At 53.2% G+C, this 19,210-nt stretch overlaps 7 protein-coding genes across 7 annotated transcripts; all 7 read left to right on the forward strand.

Moving 5' to 3' along the window:
- Window positions 1–3,367: 3,367 nt before the first annotated feature.
- LMXM_21_0725 (conserved hypothetical protein) lies at window positions 3,368–4,510 on the forward strand (the record flags this gene model as incomplete). The annotated part of the gene is made up of 1 exon (XM_003875263.1): window positions 3,368–4,510. The coding sequence occupies one exon, from the start codon at window positions 3,368–3,370 to the stop codon at window positions 4,508–4,510; it is 1,143 nt and encodes a 380-aa protein (XP_003875312.1).
- Window positions 4,511–4,916: 406 nt separating this feature from the next.
- On the forward strand, window positions 4,917–5,234 carry LMXM_21_0730 (putative 60S Ribosomal protein L36; the record flags this gene model as incomplete). The annotated part of the gene is made up of 1 exon (XM_003875264.1): window positions 4,917–5,234. One exon carries the CDS (start codon window positions 4,917–4,919, stop codon window positions 5,232–5,234), a length of 318 nt encoding a protein of 105 aa, XP_003875313.1.
- Window positions 5,235–5,550: 316 nt separating this feature from the next.
- LMXM_21_0735 (conserved hypothetical protein) lies at window positions 5,551–5,835 on the forward strand (the record flags this gene model as incomplete). Its single annotated transcript, XM_003875265.1, has 1 exon — window positions 5,551–5,835. One exon carries the CDS (start codon window positions 5,551–5,553, stop codon window positions 5,833–5,835), a length of 285 nt encoding a protein of 94 aa, XP_003875314.1.
- Window positions 5,836–6,180: 345 nt separating this feature from the next.
- On the forward strand, window positions 6,181–6,501 carry LMXM_21_0740 (putative ATPase subunit 9; the record flags this gene model as incomplete). Its single annotated transcript, XM_003875266.1, has 1 exon — window positions 6,181–6,501. The coding sequence occupies one exon, from the start codon at window positions 6,181–6,183 to the stop codon at window positions 6,499–6,501; it is 321 nt and encodes a 106-aa protein (XP_003875315.1).
- A 539-nt stretch (window positions 6,502–7,040) lies between these two features.
- LMXM_21_0750 (conserved hypothetical protein) lies at window positions 7,041–9,209 on the forward strand (the record flags this gene model as incomplete). The annotated part of the gene is made up of 1 exon (XM_003875267.1): window positions 7,041–9,209. The coding sequence occupies one exon, from the start codon at window positions 7,041–7,043 to the stop codon at window positions 9,207–9,209; it is 2,169 nt and encodes a 722-aa protein (XP_003875316.1).
- A 1,085-nt stretch (window positions 9,210–10,294) lies between these two features.
- On the forward strand, window positions 10,295–11,719 carry LMXM_21_0760 (19S proteasome regulatory subunit; the record flags this gene model as incomplete). The annotated part of the gene is made up of 1 exon (XM_003875268.1): window positions 10,295–11,719. The coding sequence occupies one exon, from the start codon at window positions 10,295–10,297 to the stop codon at window positions 11,717–11,719; it is 1,425 nt and encodes a 474-aa protein (XP_003875317.1).
- Window positions 11,720–14,487: 2,768 nt separating this feature from the next.
- On the forward strand, window positions 14,488–15,981 carry LMXM_21_0770 (conserved hypothetical protein; the record flags this gene model as incomplete). Its single annotated transcript, XM_003875269.1, has 1 exon — window positions 14,488–15,981. The coding sequence occupies one exon, from the start codon at window positions 14,488–14,490 to the stop codon at window positions 15,979–15,981; it is 1,494 nt and encodes a 497-aa protein (XP_003875318.1).
- Between the last annotated feature and the right edge of the window lie 3,229 nt (window positions 15,982–19,210).

The following is a 19,210-nucleotide window of genomic DNA, read 5'->3' on the forward strand; positions in this document are numbered from 1 at the left end:
GGGGCAAACCCACCAGGCAGGTCTGGCGTGCCTTTCCAATTAGGCAGGCCATCCCTCAGAGAACCGCCCCCCTTACCACCTAAAGACGCATCGCGCGCCCCTTTTCCCCCAAGGGCACAGAAAAGCCCCCGGCAAAGATTTCGGGCCCCACATTCTTTTGCCCCACCGCACAAAGGGTGAAAAACCATGAAAGACGGGCGGTGGTGAGGCAAAACCCCCAGATTCAAAGAAACACGTCTCGATTTATCCACGCGAGGGCCCCCAAGACAAAAGACCCCTAAGCGGCCTTTCAAAGCCAGAACCCCTTTCGGCGCAACCACCTTCGGCACACCAGAGCCCCGCAGCCCCCAAAGCAAAGCAGACTCCGCCAAAGACCTTGCGCTGTGGATCTTCATCGATTCCCCAACGGATGCGCACCACGCGGGGATCCCACCTGACCCCAGCCAGATCCACCCACACCACGGCGCCAAAATGTTTTCGAAGGGTATAATTTGAAGGGAACGGCTGACGGGGGCCTCGCGAGAAGCGCTTCCCCCCAACAAATTCCTTTGGGAATCCCTACGGCACGGCATTCCAACAAGAGATTTGGCGATTTTCGCGCCCCCAATCCCCCCCCGGGCGCCGCGGAAGTTTCGCCGCGGCTGCCCCCACCGGTGGCCCGAAAGCCGGCGCAGGCGAGATGGAAAAAGACGCGCCCGCATGATGGGTGTGACCTTATCGTAAACCATGCGCGCGCTCTTAAAACCAGCGGTTTGTTTTTACGAAACGCACAGCCAGGTGGCGCACCTTTCCGATTGGGAAAAGGGCGGGCCGGTTTTCACAACACCAAAGTTCCGTGGTCGCCTAAACTTTCTGACGCGGCGCTTAATTTACGGGCCGCTCTCAACCTTTTTCGAAAAACCCCTACCCCCTCCCTCCACGGACAAGCGCCAAAGGATACCACACAGAAAATGCCAAAAAAAACATCATTCGTGAAAAACAGAAACCCCAAAAAACTTTTAAAGATGCCAAACAACAAAACGGGAACACACAAACAAACACCGACCATCATAATGTGCAGAAAAGGTGTGTCTTCAGGCAATAGATTCATACCAAACGTCAAGACGCATTTTGCGCGTGCGACACATAAAGGTGGTGGCCCCTAACAACGGCGCCTCTTTTCCGGGGGTGCGAAAAGAGAAAAGAAACCCGGCCCCGGATGTTTTGCGCGGGTGTCGTCTGCGCCTTTTAGTCGTGGTGCTTTTCAAAAGGGAATGACCCTTGGTTCGGCCGTCTTTCACCGGCCCCAACCAAAAGCGCTTTGTATGTTTCTCCTCGGTGTTTCTGTTAAACCGAAATCTGTTTTGTTCACTATTTGCGCCTGTCAAAATGATGGCGCCAGCCTTCGGCAAAAACCCTCTTTGCCACCTTCTGATTTTAAAAAAAGCCGACCTAAAAAATATCACTTTAAACTTCCGCCGCCAGAAGTGTTTCTCCAGAAACCCTCCGACAGATCCGCGCGCACACGCGCCAACCATTTTTGCCTTTTCGTCGAAGAGCGAAATAAAATTGGCGGCTTTCTGGCCCCCCACCCCGCCAAATGCCAGAACCACTTCTGGTAGTGACGGGGTCAGGTGGCTACGCCGCAGGAGAGGGAGGTCAGAGCGATGCATCGCTGCTGGTGTCGGCGGTGGGGCCCTGGATGACGCTGCATCGGAGTGACCCGCGACAGCGAGCGCTATCTGTCCCACCCCCTTGGTGGGCAGGGTGACACCGTGACGTGGGAGCCTCCCACCCCCGGCCCTCACACACCGCCCACTGGTGTGGGGAGCCTGGGCGCCACCGCTGGGTTCAGCCTTTGGCTGGGGTGTGTGTGTGGAGGTGTGGGTTCTTGTGTCGGAGGGAAAAAAGCTGTCGTGTATAAAAAGGGTTGTGTGTGCGTTTTTCGTGCGGTGTTTTTTGTCAGCGCGCCGTGGGTGTTTGCCTGTAAAAGGGGGGTTCGTTATGGGGGGAGTTGGGGAAAGGTATTTTGAGGGGGCCCCGCGAGGTTAATGCTAGTGGTTTTTGGTTTGCGGCGACCGGCTGTGGGAATCGGGGTGTTTGTTTTTTGGTTGGTTGCGCCAGCTGTGTGGGCTGGTCGGGCTTTTTCGAAAGGCGCCGAGCAGGACGTTCGTTGGGCACGTTTTGGTTTTGGAGGCTGAAGAGGTTTTCGAGAGGTCTTTTGAACCCCCCTGTCTCTCCAGCGGCTTTGGGTTTTGGAGTTGAGCGTAAAGTAAAGCGGGGAAAAGGGAAGCTGGTGCGAGAGTCGCATGGGTATCGAGTTTCATCGAAAAATTCACGTTATTTGGATAACCAAGGCCCTGGGTGTGAAGGAAAAGTTGACGCTTTCTTGGTTTCGGGGGGATTCTGGGTGTTCGGGTCCTTGAAGCTCTTGGAAGCCCTTTTTCTTGTGACGAAAGGTTTCGAGGTGGTGGTGGTGATGGGCGCTTGGGTCTCAGGTTTTGTGTTTTTTTTTGTTTCGCATCTTTTCAGAGGAGAACGGCACGAATACAAGTGCAATGAACGGGGGGTTTTGATTCCCTTCGCGCTGTGGCCGGTGTGGCGGGCATCGTTGGTGCTCTTGTGTTCTAAAGTGGTGGTGTTGGGAAATCATGACGGATGGGGGGTTGTTTGGAAGGGGGGCGAGGACCGCTTTGAAACCATGGTGGTGGGCTGGTGGCGGTCAAGGCTTCCCTTCTTGCGGTGTGGTGGTGATCAAGAGTTGCGTTGATTGTGTGAGGGGTGCTTTATGAATTCCATAGATGGGGGAATGAAGGGCTCCGTGGAGACTGCGTTGATGCGCGACATGAGAGAGAGTTAAGTACTCGGAGAAATTTGTTTCGATGTGATGTGCTCCTCAATCGCCGGATGTGCCGCCACGGCAGCGGAAATGTAGGATTGCTGGGGTTTATTATCGATATATTTACACTCCGTTTATTCAGTGTGACATGCTCAATCTACGCGCCGCAGGGCAAAAGAAGACTCTTGCCAGTTACTGTTGAGATCTCGCAGGGCTGTGAGTGGACAATCGGAGCTGAAACGCCAATCCTTCCCTCGTTCGCTGCTGCTGAGATTCTTGCAGTTGCGAAACCGATTCACGAAGAAATCGACAAGGGGATGGGCACACATCCCACTCTTGAGGCATTGCTCCGGTTGAGTGCGACTTCTTCCTTTACAGCACCAAATATGAGTTCGCGGACGGTGTCGGGCCACCGCCATGGACAGGTGGAGACGTAATCAAAAGGCCCCGAATAAATCTAGTAGCCAACTGTGTGTTCCTCGTACCTTGTATTCACCACTTTTCTCGATAAGCGATTCTTAGCAATTACATGATACCCACCTTGTGTTCATGCACGCCACCTACTTGCAAAGGGTCACTCGGCATTTTTGCGAGGATAAAGGGAAAGAGTTTGACATTGCGGCGGAGGTTAGACATGCAAGTCAGGGCACGGATGTGCGCCATCTCGTACCCTTGACAAAGGCGGGTATACAGCACTTTTCAACCTTTTTGCCACCAGTAAAAAACAAAGATGACCTCGATTCTCTGCCCGAGAGGCTGAAAGGGACCGGGGAGCTTGGCTTCTCGCCTTTGTTCGACCCCTCTTTGATTGATGCTTGCTGCCAGCGCGGCATTTTCCCCTTGGCTATTGCAATCGACGACAACATTTTTCTCTTTGCTCCAAAGCTACACGTGGAGCGGGCTATTTGCGCACTTGCTGACGGCGCAGCACAGCGCAAGACTATAGGTGGTTTTCCCTTCTGTGAGGGTAGGGAGGGCACTTTCGACAAGGATTGCCTTGGAGTTTCGCGAAAGCTCACAAAAGCGCCAAATGAAAGTACCCATCGTCCCTCGTTCGACATTTTTGTTAATCGAAAAGAGGACCTAGTCGACGTTTTTACGCTAATACGGAGACAGCATGGTGAAAATTGGCTGTGCGCGCCGCTACGAGTGTGCTTGCTCCACATGTTTTTCAATTCAACTAAGTACGCAACGAAAATCATTGTCACTGCTGTCCGTCATCGAAAATATAGCAACGGGCCTTTTTCAGAGAACTCACCCGTGATTCAAGAAGGGGAGCTCGTTGCATGCGAGGTTGGCTATCTAGTTGGAGACATTTACGCTTCCGCAACCGGTGCATACTGTATTAGCGGCGGTGGGTCTCTGCAGTTGAGCCTAACTGGCGTTTGCATGAAGTCGGCTGGTTGCCGCTTATGGGATTTGGGTATGATGATGAGCTACAAGAAATCTCTGCAATGCGTTTCTTTACCTCGTAGAAAATGGCAAAAGATGGTCTCAGCGCGTCGCGCAATCCCCAACGAGCATATTTTGAGCTATTTGCGAGATTTGGAGCAAGGGCGCCCAGTGAGTGACTTTTTAAAAAGTGACGTACCACCTGCCATTGCCGACCCGAATAGCAAGTCGCAACACAAGAAGCGGCTGAAGAAAGAAGCTGCTATCCAGCGAAAGGCAGAAAGACGAATTCATCTATAGGCTTGACCAGCTACTTGGCTTTCAACAATATTCGTGTATATATATATTCGGTGGTCTTGTACGGTCTAGCTGTCTCACATTTTTGTTCCCTCAAAGAGACTACAACAGAGAAAAAAAGGAGAATATGGGCAGAAATAGGGAAGGCTTTGTAGCTCTCTCTTTCGTACAGGTTCAGCCTTTGGTCCTATGGTGCCAACCTCTCAAACGACATACAATTCGGAAGGATCGTATGCGCATACGTGTAATCCTTTCGCGTTAAACTATTTTGCTTCATGTTTTACCATGTCACCCTTTTCTTTCCTTCAATTTTCTCTTTCTTTCAATGTTCTATTTTCTGCGTTTTCACTCACAACGCTAAAACTCCTTTGTGTTCTCATCACATTTTCGAGCGATCAAGGTGACAATAATGTCCGCACCTACTCCTCGCACCGGCATCATTGCTGGCTTCAACAAGGGTCATGTGACGACCCGCCGCCCGCGCCAGCCGTCGCCCAACGACCGCTTTGCCGTGCCCCACAAGCACCTGCGCGCTGTGAAGGCTATCATCGCTGATTTAGTAGGCTTGTCCCCCCTGGAGAAGCGCGTACAGGAGTTTCTGCGTGTCGGGAAGGAGAAGCGTGCTTTGAAGTACTGCAAGAAGCGTCTTGGAGATTTTACTGCGGCCAAGAAGAAGCGTGCGAAGATGGAGGAGGCGCTTCGCCATGCGACCAAGAAGCACCATTAACGTATTCGGCAGCTGTCATCACTTTTTTTTCTACTTTGGCAAAAGATCAAGCGAGAAAATCAAAAAACAACAACAAAAACAATATAATGGTTAAAAAGTTGTGCGATCACAGTGCCTAACTGCACCTTTTCCACGCGAGCTACTCCTGTGCTCTGGTGCCTTCTCTTTTGTGACAATCTCTGTGATATCGCTTGATGCTCTACTATTCCTTCTGTGCTATCATCTCTGTTCTCTCTTGAACCCCTGCACTATTCATCTGTGTGACGTGAAGCCAGATTGCTCTTTATCCTCTCGCCAGCTCAAGCTCGACAAGAAAATGGGAGAGAGTACCATTATTGATCGTGATGCACTCACTGAATCACAGAAATGGTCATATATTACGGACAACACATTGAAAATGATGAGCTTGGGATTTCTGTGCGGCGGTGCCGTTTCAATGGTTGTATTTCGCTCGGTCGCGTCTCGCGCAGCCGTCACCGCATTCGGGACAGGGTGTGGCATTGGGAAGTCGTACGTCGATACGAAGTACATTTTAGGTCATGATGTTGCAGCTGAAACAGTCTGGTCTGCGCAAGTAGCACCACCAAAGAGTAGCACGTAAGTCTTTTCTCTCTACAACCACGCCATCTTTTTTTTTCCAGTGAAGCTCCGACAGAGTTCAGAACAAGAAAAATAAATAAATGTAGACAAAGCAAGAACAGTAGCACCACGTCGCCCCTCAACTATCTGAAGTCTATCTATTCACCCACTTCGTTCATAGTCTACAGAGGTCTAGCATGCCCTTTGGATGCTGTCTCTCGCCCCATATGCTTTCTTCTCATTCATGTCCTATGTATAGCTCCTTGCTGCTCTCTTTTCAGTGAATCCGTATTTTTGCTCCATAACAGTCCTGGGTACTCTTCACACTCTTACTCTTTCCACAAACACCCTTTTCACTTACACGAAGATGATGCGCCGTGTCATTGCTCAGCCCGTCGCCCGTCGCGTAGCGGCCGCCTCTAGCGCGCTCATGGTTGCCCCTCGCCAAGCCTCCACTGTCACCCTCTCTGTCCATGGCATGCACTACGTCGGCACCGGTCTCGCCGCCATCGCCCTCGGTGGTGTCGGCTTGGGTATCGGTACCATCTTTGGCTGCTTGCTGATGGGCTGCGCTCGCCAGCCCAACCTGACCAAGATGCTCTTCAACTACGCCATTCTGGGCTTCGCCCTGACGGAGGCCATTGGCCTGTTCGCGCTGATGCTCGCCTTCCTCATGCTCTTCTCGTAGAGTGCCCGTGAATCGTTCCGATGAATTCTACTATCGCCTCGTATATGCGAACTTCTAGGACCTTTGTTTTGTGTATTCTGACGTAATGTTTCCCTTTTGTGGTAAAAAATAGTTATGTAGGCAGCGTTAGTTACGGTATGAAGCGGAAAAAAACTGAAAACGAAAGGCGGATTCCAATATCTGTCTATAGCTGTTGTATGGGGCTCTCTTGCACTTAAACGAAGGATATCGGTTCTTGTGGGCAGTGGACAGTTCAATTGGGATTGCACAATGGCTCGAGCTCTATGGCACGGAGTGGGCTGGCTTACAGGGAGGGGCGAAGGTGGGGAGCATAAAATGCGCTGTTTTCATCTTCGCACCCCTCACACAATCGGTCTTCTTGTCTCTCTAGAAAACAAAAACACACACGCATATGAAGAAGCCCGTGAAAGGGAAAAGGCGTTCGTCTGCTTGAAAACAACAATGGTCTACTTATTTCCCTCTCCCTTCTCCATTCTTCATTTGTGCTTAAACTAACAGATTGCAGGTTTTTCCTGAAGATGCAACGTTTTGCGGTTTCGAATGATGGTAAGCTGGCATGGGGGTCTTGCTTCGCGAGCTGCCACGGAGGTCAGGTACCGGCAGCCATCAAGCTTGTGAAGAAAGCTGGCGACGGCGACAGAGTGGAACCCGATTGTGTGGCTTTTTCTTCTTTCAAGGTGGCGCGGTCAGCACGCCTCAATATCAAGACTAGCTACAGCGCGGGTGATCATGTAGTCCTCGCGTTCAATGACTCCGACTCATTTTTTGCGGCCACTATTGTGCGCTGTGACACGTGGAGTGTGCAGTGGGCAATAGAAAAGGGTGGGTGTCTTTCTTGCGCTTCCGTAACGCAGCTGGCAGCTTTGTGCGCGAATACAGTGTGCGGTGTGGCGACGGCGTCTAGTAGCGCGTCGTCATCATCCCCGGCGCAGCGACTTTTTGTTGCCTCCCGTTTTGATGTCCCCATGTCAAGTCGCAAAGCAAACAAGGAGTGGAGGCAGTTCCTGGCTCCTCCGAGGTCTATTGAGACGGGACTGGAGGAGGAGGGAATCGCATCCATTGGCGCATTCGACAAGAACACTCTTCTTGCTCTCACAGGGAAGGGCTCTCTGGCGCTGGTGCGCCTGGATGCTAGGGCACTGAAGGAACAGCCGACTTCGGCATCGGCTTTCTACACCGTGCAGCGAATCCAGTGCAAGCTAACGCTAGCAAGCATCCGATCTCGCATTGTGGTCTACAACGATGAGAAGGATCACGCTTATGCAGCTGTCTACTCAGTTTCCGAAAAAGCGATGGAGCTTGTCTATTTTCATCAGACTACGGAGGAAATATCCTCTCGTGCTGGTAAGAGGCCGGCGACCGTGCTGAAAGTGGCCACGAGCATCCCTATCGACGACTTGCGCTTTGCCGGGTCGTTTCACCTTGCTGTGAGCTGCTCACGCATAAAGGAGAATATGCAGTTTGTCGGCCTCATTCCTGGCGCCGACGCACTGGAAGCGATGGTCTTCGACCCTCTCACGGTACCATACGTTCCCATCACCACACTATACAGCGAGCCAACGGAGGAGTTCGTAGTGATCTCTTCGTCTCAGGAGGTTGCAGCATTTGCCACACTGACGAACGAGCAGAAGGTCGCCTCACTCATCGGGACGACGCTGAAGTTTTCGGCTGGCCCCTTTTCTCAGGCCTCGCTGAACAGGTCCGCTTGGGGACTGATCTCAAACCCGTTTCGTCACTATGGCCCGCAAACCAGACGCCATACAGAGGAAGAAAGCGGCGCGGACGAAGAGGAGGACTTGGAGTTGCTGCAAGGTGCTGGTGCCCGGTCTGCCGGTCGCTGGACCCCTGTGACGCTGTGCTACGGGTTGGCAACTCTCCGGCCATCCTCGCCCACAGCGCAGGTTGCAGTGTTTGCCGTGGAGACTGCGCCGTTCCTGCACACGCGCCTCATCAAGCAGTGGCACAATGCCACCGCTGGGCTCAAGACGATCCTGGGAGCGGCTTCCGCAAAAATGGTTGGCGGTCTCGCGCTTCCTTGGAATCCGCGACATGTTCGCCGTGCCTTGCGCCTCTTCAGTCAAGACGAGCTCTCCTCACTTCTTCATCGCATCGCGACGACGATAGCGGCCAGCGAGCGTGTAGGTTCCCCTGTCTCGTACCCTGATGCCACCACGACCGCTGTCGACATTGCACTGCATGTGATCACACTGGCTCGGCAGATGGGTGCCACATTGAAGCCAGAGGACGTGAGGATCGTTGCCATTATTCTGCGAGCGGCTCGTGAGAGCAGCCACGAGCTGTTGCGCTACGCCAGCTGCATGGAGCTGCTGATGGAGAGCCATTTGCAGCAGAGGGCGATGGATCGCGTCATGGAACGCCGTGCCTCTGCACGCGACGAGGGTGATGAGGTGTCGCGGACGCTGGAGGGGAACTTTTACGGCATCGCGGCCGAGCTGCAGACTGAGCGGACACTACACACACGCTACACGTCAAATGCGTGGGCGCAGCACCTGGGCAAGTGCAAAGCGCAGTACAAGGCGGAAGCCGAAAGCGCGTTGCGGCTCCTTGCAGCAGCGCACAATAAGAACGAGAAAACGATGGAATGCGCTCTCAGTGACTGGCGGCAGCTTGGTTCCACGCCGCATCAAGACCCGCTGTTGAACCAATTTGAGCAGGCACTCCTGTAGCCGTTACAGAGAGTCGGGGCGGCAATCATGCGTAATGGTGTTCGACGCTGAAGCCGAGGAAGTTCTAGCCGCCTGTAGCATCAGTGAAGTGCGCGCAGACTGTTCTAGGATTCTTCTTGAGTGGCACTGCAGCGTCACGAGTAAAATGCGGTACGGGGGCAAATTACGATTAAGGTAAACCTGTAACCCACGCGTGCGCATCGCCGAGCGCGTCGTGTCTGTGTCAAGGAACAAACAACCAAAAGAGTCAGAAGAAGGCGCCCACCATAAGTATGGGGAGGGTAGACGATTTCTCATAATCGGTAGAGACTCGCTGCGACCTTCTCTATTGATAGATGGCTGTGTTTTCCGGGAATCACGTGCCCGGCGGCGCTTCATCTTTACAGGCACTGAGCAACTCTTGGGAGGGAGAGGTAGGAGCGCGTGTTCGTGATGTCTTGCCCTTCCCTTGCATAGCATCTCTACCCTTGCTGCTCTCCGCGCAGATGTCTGCAATGACAGGTACCTCACGAAAAGTGCTGAGCATCTTCTGCTGCCACCAAACCATCTTCCCTTTCGACTCCTTCGCCTTTTTCTTTTGCTGCTCTCCACCCTATGACCCTCTTTCAAACCTTTCGTGCAAAAGCAGGACACGTCTACACAAAAGGAGAAACCAGAACACACGCACGCCCATACGTACACGGATATAGCCGTTTGACTTCTCCGCCTTGTGGTCACTTGTCTGCTCCTCTCTCCCTCTCTCTATTCGGTAATCTCAAATCGCTGAGACGCGCCCCCTTTTCGGCCCTTCTCCTCTGTACAGCCCCCCTCCCCCTCAAGAAGCTAAGAACACGCTGCCTCGAGCGGTATCTGCGTTTTTCTATCTTTTTTTTGGTACCCTTCCTTTTGTCTTGTGCCGCCGTAAGATTCTATACACCTCTGTACGCCACACCATTGTCACCTCTCCTCCCCCCTCTTTCTCGTCTCTCTCTACAGCTGAGCAGCTCGCATTCTTTTTTCTCCTTCTTCATCCCTCGCTCGTTCGGCTTTGCGGCTGAGGGGGATACAAGTGAGGTCATTGAAAGTTACACAGGCCGCGGTGAACCATGGCGGACAACGAATGGAGGGGGGCCAGCTTCAAGCAGGATGAGGACCATTCTGCGGAGACGGCAAAGCTGCTAGAGCGGGTGAACGCGACAACGATACCTGTTCTTCTTCGCAGCAGCAACGCAAAGCTGTGTGACATCGTCGCTGAACTGCTCGTGCTGGAAAAGGTGTCCCGTCTCGGCGGCGATGCGGCCTCTACGAAGCTGCTGGCGGTGGAGGTGCTGCGCATCTACCGCACGCAGAATGAACTGGACCTAATGCTCGAAACATTGGACATGTTGATGAAAAAGCGCGGCCAGACCAAGCAGGCTCAGAGTGCCATGATCGCCGAGTGCGCAATCGTCCTGAGGGACGACTCCTTGGCGAAGGAGAAGCAAGAGGAGGTGCTCGAGCGCCTGGCGTACGTGACGGAGAACAAGATCCACGTCGAGCTGGAACATGCACGTTTCACGATTGAGTTGGCGACGCTTCACGAGGCGGTGGGCCGCAAGCGCTCGGCGTGCGATATGCTGCGCACGTTGCACATCGAAACCATCACAAACATGCCGCGCTTAGAGAAACTGGAGGCGCTGAATCAGCAGATCCGCCTCTGCCTAGAGCTGGAGGACTACGACCACATCCCTCTTGTGTCAAGAAAAATCAACCATCGCGGTCTTGGCCGTGACGAGGCCCAGCAGCAGAAGCTCAAATACTTTGACCTCATGCGCGCATACTATGCACACAAGGAGTCCTTCTTTAACGTTGGCCGGTGCTGGTATGAGACGTATAACACCGTGAAGAGCACCGATGACAAACTGTCTGCCTTGAGCAACATGGTGGTGCACTACCTCATCGCCGAGAACGCCACCGCGAAGGAAATCGAGGACCTGGCGGAGTGCACGGCGTTTGCGCCTGCCACCAAGCTGCATGACCGTGTTGCAGCTCTTTCAACCATTAGCGAGAAGCTGAGGAGCGACCTGGAGGACATCCCGCAGCTGTACGCACTTCTGCAGCGCTTCAACAGCATTGAGCTGATCCAGGAGAGAGTCTCCTCAGAGGTGGAGGTGCTGTGCCAGACCCACCCCGAGCTGGCTCCGTACCCGGCGCGTCAGGAATTGCTCAGCAACCGCTGCAGTGAGCACGACATCATGGTTATTGCCCGCTTCTACACCCGCATCCCACTCAAGCGTCTTGCGGAGCTGGTGCATCTGTCGCCAGAGCATACGGAGATGTTCATCATGACAATGGTCACGAACAAGACCTTGTACGCGAAGATGGACCGTGTGGATGAGCTGGTGGTGTTCGAGGCGCGGAAGAACACGACGGAGGTCGTTGCATCGTGGAACGACTCGGTCGAACGCAGCGTGGCACTGCTCGACAAGGCATCGCACCTCATTACAAAGGAGCGAATGCTGCACAACCTTGCCTCGCGGAGGGTCCACTAGGGGAGATGGGCTAGGGGTGGTGTAGAATGCTGCGCATGTGTATGTGTGTGTGCATTTGTGTCGTCGATATCACGTGCGCTCACGATGCCTCTCTTATCTCTAGTGCACAGTCGGGGGACTTTTGCCGCTTTTGCCGTGGATGGAATCTGCGTAGTCGGCTTCGAACGCTCCGACTCTTTTGCCTTCCTCCAAACAGGAGTAGTGGGGCGCTGATTTTACTTCTCTTGTCCGGGGAGCAAAGCGTGGCTGCTTTCGGGGAATGAGAAGACGATGTGTCGTGGACTGCGTCTCTCTCTCTCTTTCTGCAACCTCATTCCATTCCAGATGCTCCGTAGGGTGCTCTGTGCTTCTTCTCTTCTACCTTGTGTGTGGTTGCCGTGCGTGTGTGTGTGCTTACCCGTTTGTGTGAGCTCTGAAGTGGGCTTGCCTGGGTTGATCACATCTGTGGCCTGGAAGGAACAAAGAAGACAAAGAAAACAGTGAAAGACGGCGTTGGCCATCAAGCACGGCATGGAGTGAGACAGATTACTGCATCCACTTTTGACAGTCTGCGGAGCATGGGGAGCTTACGGGGGATCTCCAGCATTGTCTGAAGGTTTGATGCGCTTTCTGTCAGCTAGCCATGCTCGCCGTCGCTGCTCACTCGAGGAGCAGGGAAGGCACTCTCGCGGTCCTTGTTGTGACTAGCGAGGACGTAATGCGGAAGTGGATCAGATGGAGAAAGAGAAGGGGGAGGGCACTTCCCGACCCTTGAGGCAAGCTAACGGCCTTGACCACAAATTGAATGAAAGGTGGTCTTTTGAGATAAACACGCGGTATCCCAACTCTTTTCTCCTCCGCCTTTTTCTAATCCTTTTCGTCTTGTGACGGCCTCAACACGCTTCGCTTTCTCTGCGACGCGCTCTACCCAATGTGACTCCCACACACCCACGCGTATTCCCACTCATACGCAAACATAACTGTACACGCGTCAACACCGATTCTGTCGGTGAAACGGTGAGTGCCTGTACTTTTCTCATCTCCCTTTCCGTGATATTCGCCTCGACACGCGCAGAATTGTCTCTTCGCTTCTTCTCAGCTTCGCTTTCTGTTTCGAGTCCATCCCGACATTCTCTCGCTCTGAAGGTTACTCGAATTGAAGAACACCTCTTTTTCTTTTTCCCTTTTCCTTTTCCATACTTTTCTCTTTCCTTCTTCTCCTTTCTGACATCTGCTCCCACATTTTGTCTCGGTCGTTGACACTGCAGCGCGATAGACGCATCCAGTGACACCCCAAAACATCACCGCGGAGCTGAGTGTGCCCACATTCTTTCTCCTTCCCTTTTTCCGCGTAACACAGGAAAGAGGGATTTTCACGCAGACGACGGCGGCGGCGACAATCAGCGGATTTGAACCAAGAGAAGCACTCCCGTAGAGGTGAGACGACATTCTTAAGTAGGAGCAGCCCACGAGTGAAGGGCAAGGGCAGAGCCCTGCAGAGACACTTGTGTTTTTTTTCGGCCACTCGCTCACCGCAACTGTTCCTCGGTCACATCTCTACCTTCCTTTCCCTTGTTCTGTCTGCCAATTCATTCACCACACTCATTGTCGCCTCCACCCCCCGCGATACCCATTTGACATTGCACACCTCTCTCTGTTTCCCACTCTTCTTCCAACAGACCCCACCCCCTCTTTCCCTTCCCCAGACCAACACACGCACAGACGTCTTTTCTGAGCTTCGACACCTTCTCGCCCTCTTTTTGCCCCCTTCTTGTTTTCTAATACTGTAACTAACTAAGCGGCGAAAAAGCGGGGAAGAAGGAAAAGGAAACAGCAACTTCGAAAAAAAAAGAGTGCAAGAGAGAGAGAGAGAAAGACGAGAAGAGGCGAAGGATCAAAGTGTGGCAACGGAAAACAAAAAAAAACGCAGAGAGCAGCAGAAGGAAAGAGGGAAGGAGGAGCAAGCAGGATTGCATTGTAGTGGCATCGAAGGCACCTGAGCAAGATAGAACTGTACATCGATATATAGATAGACACGCACATAAAGAAGAGGGGCATTTTCTGTTCGGCTTCTTGTCTGTGTGTCCTGTCTTCTGTCCTTTTTTTCTTTCTGACGCCACTTACCTTTTGCTTTTCCTCCTTCCTTTTTTTTTCTCTCTCTTCCTGGCCTGTCTTTTTTCTTATTGTCTGTTTCCTTCTCTTTGTATCTGCATCATCATCTATCCAGTATATATATATATATACATACATATATATATATATACATATATATATATATACATCGTTTCGTTGAGGGTACTCCTCAGTGCTTTTTTTGTTTTTGTTGTTGTTTCGATTGCGTCCTTTTTTTTAGTTAAATTATTTTCCTCTCATCTTTCCGCTTCTGTGCTTCAGGAAAAAAAAGAAAACTGACACACACACACACACGCAGAATAAGCAACGTTCTCTTTTTTTTTGTGTTTCTCGTCGTTGCCTTGTTTGTGTCTGGCTTGTTGTTGTTGGCATCCTGCGTTGACCATAAACAGACACAAGTACACAACAGACACACAGACAGGCCTTCCTCGTTCATATTATCAATTTTTGTTTCTTCTCTACTTTCAATGTGAGTAGATACAGAAAAAAACGGGACAAAAAAACGGACTTTTGACGTGATACACGCCAGAGAGAACCTCTAAAATAGTCACACACACACACACAGTTCCCGACTCGTTCATATACACACGTTGTGTCACCCCCTTTTTTTGTTGGATTACACTGCATTTCCGTTGGTCTGGTGAGCTGCGCTGCGAATGAGCTACACGAGCCATCTGCGCGAGCCAGGACCCTTTGCGGTGCCTTCCTTAGCCTCAAAGGGGAAGGGCGACGACTTCCAGCACCCATTCGGCGGAGAAACGTGCAACGGGTACACGGCGACCGAGGAGGGAAGTGCGGCACCTACCGCGGAGGTGAGTGAGGAAAAGCACAGCTCCAGCGCCAGCTCAGACTGCAAGAAGGAAGATGAGAAGTGGATCTGGGTGCTGGACCCCATGACCCGCAAGTTGCGGGTGCCGCTGCACTTGCTCGTTCCCACCCACGCCACCTCGACGCCTGGAACAGTGCCGTCGCTGTGCATAGCCTTCTTGGAAGGCCGGTGCCGCCATGCTTGGTGCCGCCAGGCGCACGTGGTGCCGTCTGCTATACCGCAGCTGCGCTACGAGGCGCTGAGCTCACCCACGTGCTGCCACTTCCACCAAGACCCGCAGGACATCTCGATGCTGACAAACCACTTCAAGTACGTCCTCATAACTGGCAACGGTGGCAGCAACGAGCTGATTCCTGCGGACCGTGTGGCGTGCACAGTCGGGCTTCGCCGCTACTTGGTGCACAACGTCCCCAAGAAGTCCACCTACGCGTCCATCAATGCGGCAGGGAAGCGATCGGTGCCCGACGAGAACGATATCCTTGAGCTGCCGGCGAAGTTCATTTGCCGTCTGCACCTAGCTCATCGCTGCCGGTACCTGGACGACTGCAACAACATCCACATTTGCCGCGAGTTTGAAGTCCGCCTGCAACCGCCTCCGCAGATCCTGAGCTCGCTCAACTCCGTCACCACCTCGACGCGCACGGTGAACATCGGTGACACCTGCTACACCGTCACCCCGCTGGCGGTTGGCGACGTGAGCGACGAGGATTTCAACGCCATAGCTGAGGCGAAAAGGATCAACCACCGTAACGCCAGCACGCCTGCGTCCGCAACCTTTAAAAGCGCCATCCCGCCATACGACGCAGCCCTCGGCAGCAGCAGTGAAAACGGCAGCCCTATGCCGTACTCCGCCGCCGGTGGTGCCTTCCCGACGTTCCCGGATTATCGTGGCGCACTACGCACGCCCAACACCAGTGCCGTGACCCCGTCGGCGGGGCAGTCACCAGCCTTCCTGAACGCAGAGTCTCCGTCGCAGATACCGCCAGGCGGCTTCGGCTTTGGCGGTCACCTGCGTGTCTACGATGTGCGTCCCAAAAATCAGTCCGGCACGGTGACGCCCAGCTGCACCAACAGCCCCGCAATGAATCCTAATGCACAGGAGAAGAACGGCGCGGGGGGAAAGATCGCCCCGCCCAAGTACACCGATGGTGCATTTCCCACGGCCATGGCGTCCCGCTCCAACGGGGTGAGCGGAAGCGGCTGCGCGAGCAGCCGCACGGAAGGCGGCATAAGCCTTGCGACGAGCGAGGCGAACACTCCCTTGGCTACCGGCGGATACAGCATTATATCCGGGCGAACCGCTGTGACAACGAGGAAGTAGCCAAACTCCTGGCTGCGTGGCGTACACTGTGTGCGCGTGGCTGGCTCGTCTGCGCAGGTGCTGCTTTTTTTTTTTTCACGTCTTCCCGTCCGTTGCCTGCTCTTAGGCCCCCTGTCAAGTCCGTCTCACTTTCGTCCTCACGTTGCTTCTCTCAACGGCTCCGCTGCTGGTACTGCTGCCAAAGGCCGTCTTTGAGAGGGAGAAAGGAATAAGATGGTGCGGAAGAGAAAGAGAGAGATCAGGTAGTTTCCATGTAAGTCAGTTCTCTCTCACTCTGTGCTTGGCTTTCTGTTATTGCTTTGCTTTACCTCCCCCCTTTTTTTCCCGTCTTGTTATGTTGGTGCTAATGGTTCACACGTGTCTTTTCTTCCCCCCTCCCTTTTTCTCCGTTTTCGACACCCTACCCTTTTTTTCTTTTCCATTGCTCTCTCGACAAATGCACGACTTCTTCTCACGCGTCGCTCGGCTAATTTCCATCGAATAACACGAGGCCACCCCCTCCCCTCCCTCCGTTCCCCATTCAGTGCCTTCCTTTGCCTCTTCCGTAAGTGGAGCAATTTAGCGGGAGGAGAGGTCGTGGTGCCGCGCGTATATTGTGTGCCCTTGTGTAAGTATGCGAATGTGTCTAGGCATGCATGCATGCATGCCTGTGTGTGCTTTGCTCATGTGGGATGATAGCATCGGGGGTACCGTGAGAAGGGTCGTCATCTACTTTTTCCATAGATCGCATATCTTTGGCTTGTTTTCACCTCTTTTTTTTTCGCTTTCTCTGTCTCTCTTTTTTTGCCCCCCCCCCTCCTACCCCCACCACCTCTCTTCTGTGACGCACCTCAAGCTTTTTCCCCGCTTTTTCCATTTTTTTTTATGTGCGAATTTCACCACCTGTCACTCACTTTACTTCCTTCTTTTCTCTCTCTCGTATGCGCTGCATGGCTGCGTGCACTTCGAATCGTTCTTCTTTGCCGTCCCCTCTCTCTCCCCATCGAAAGGAAAAAGCAGCATGCAGTAAGTAATCGATTAATGCATACACCAAAAGCGGCAGGGCTGATGAGGAGCTGGGGATGAAGGCCCCAGCTCTCTAGGCAGGTAGGAAGGGCAAGAGCAGCGAAGACCACACCATTGAGTCCAATCACAAGAAGACGCTAATGCTTGATGGTGATGAATACGTACAAGAAGACGAGTGAGTGCCAGAGGCGATATCAACTTAATCTGTTTTCTTCTTTCTGCTGTTTTGTCATCTTTTCAAGGCCTTGATGACAGGGGAACACCTCAGCGCGTGGCACCTCAGTACCCTCTCTCTGGAGAAAGCCACGCACCCTCCTCCGCCACCCCCCGCCAAATGCCAGAACCACTTCTCGTAGTGACGGGGTCAGGTGCCTACGCCGCAGGAGAGGGAGGTCAGAGCGATGCATCGCTGCTGGTGTCGGCGGTGGGGCCCTGGATGACGTTGCATCGGAGTGACCCGCGACAGTGAGCACTATCTGTACCATCCCCATGGTGAGCAGGGTGTCACCGTGACGCGGGCGCCTCCCACCCCCGGCCCTCACACACCGCCCACTGGTGTGGGGAGCCTGGGCGCCACCGCGAGGGGGAGACGCACCCGGTGGCGGCCGGCACGGTGAGGGCGCGAGTTGAGGTAGCGGCCGTGCTCTCCGACGGCTGGGTCGGGGCATTGCTGTGGCGGGTGCGTGTGTGTTTGTGTGTGCGTTTACGGCTGCCATCGCGCCACGCGAGGTTGGGCCTGTGACAGACCGGGGGTAGAGTGGAGCTCGACGAATGTTGTGCGGAAGAATGGGTAGGTGAGGAAAAAAATTAGGCTCGTTTTTAAATATTTCCTTTGAGTTTTGCAGGCGCGTGGTTTGTTTGATGGCGTGCTTACGTTTGTCAACTTTCCCGCCTCACTCTCTGTCGCTCTCTTCCTCTTTTTTTTTCGTCTTGTGCTGTTTATATCTGTCGCCTTTCTCTGTTTGTTATTGTAGTCGTCTCCAAACCCTGTTGGTCCTCTGCAGCACCCGAATTCGTCGTCAGTGTTGAGGTGAATGCGGAGGGATGTGGTGATGGCTGTGCGGGTTGCGTTGAGTGTGTGTATGTGAGTGTCCATGTGCGTCTGCGCGCAGCCCTATGCTGCCGCTGTTATTGCTTTCATTTTTTATCCCCCTCTTCATCACGGGTCTCTCTTTCTGACACCCCCCTCCCCCAGACACCCACTGGCTCAACATGCATTATGGCCACTCCTGTAGTACATCAGCGAAACGGAAAAAAAAGAAGAGAGAGAACGTGCAAAGGGGGTTTGATGGCGTTGAGCGTTTCACCGCTGACGTTGTCCTTTTTTTTTTACATTTTTTATTTTTGTTCGCGGCTTCTCATTTTTATCTTGGACACTGTTAATTAATAATGGAAGAGAGAACGACGGAGGCGGAGGGAGGGGGGGGGCAGAGAGTCACCCAGAGGCGCAGTGGAGCTGTAGCGTGTATGTCTGATAAAGACGACTCAGAGCAGGAGGAGGAACCAGAGTAACGCGCGAGCGAGCAGGTGGGAGACCAGTGTTTCATAAAAAGCGGATCCCGCACCATCGTCGTTTCTCCCTTGTGCAAGGCAATTTACGGCATCACTTGCGACTGCTACTACAAGCTACCGATTAAGATCTCTCTTCGCCTTCGTTTTTGTTTCGTCTTTTCCTCGTTTCGATGTTGGTGTGGGCATCTTCCTCTTCCTCTCCCTCTCTGGTGTACTCCGATGCTTTCGTCTGTGCGGCTGCGTGTGTTCTTTGTGTATGTATGTCCATGTCTATCTCCCGGGTTCAACTGTTTAGTGAGTTGACTTTTTTTTCATCCCTCCTCTTTTTTTTTGTTGTTTCCTCCTTTGATGTCATGTTTTGCTCTCTCTCTTGTGCTTTATCACTTACACAGAAGACGAGTGGAAAACCAAGAAGGTCATATTCGAAGCCCACCAACCTACCCGCACACGCACACGGGCGGAAAGGGAGGCACAGTGTTGTACCTGTCTGCTGTGGCGACGGAAGCTCGCTACGTGTTGTGTCTACGCCGTTCGACTCGTGTGCGTCGTTGGGCGTGTTTGGCTGCTCACCCGATGCCTCTACTTCGCTGCGTAGCATGCAAGAGGCCAAGAGGAAGGGAGGGGGTGAGGGGTGTGGATGGTTGGCGGCTTGGTAACGACCGACTCAGAGGAGACCCGACGTAGTGAAGTTACGGAAGCAGCTGATGAGTGT

Source organism: Leishmania mexicana, chromosome 21 (assembly GCF_000234665.1).
Source record: "Leishmania mexicana MHOM/GT/2001/U1103 complete genome, chromosome 21".
Taxonomy (NCBI): domain Eukaryota; phylum Euglenozoa; class Kinetoplastea; order Trypanosomatida; family Trypanosomatidae; genus Leishmania; species Leishmania mexicana.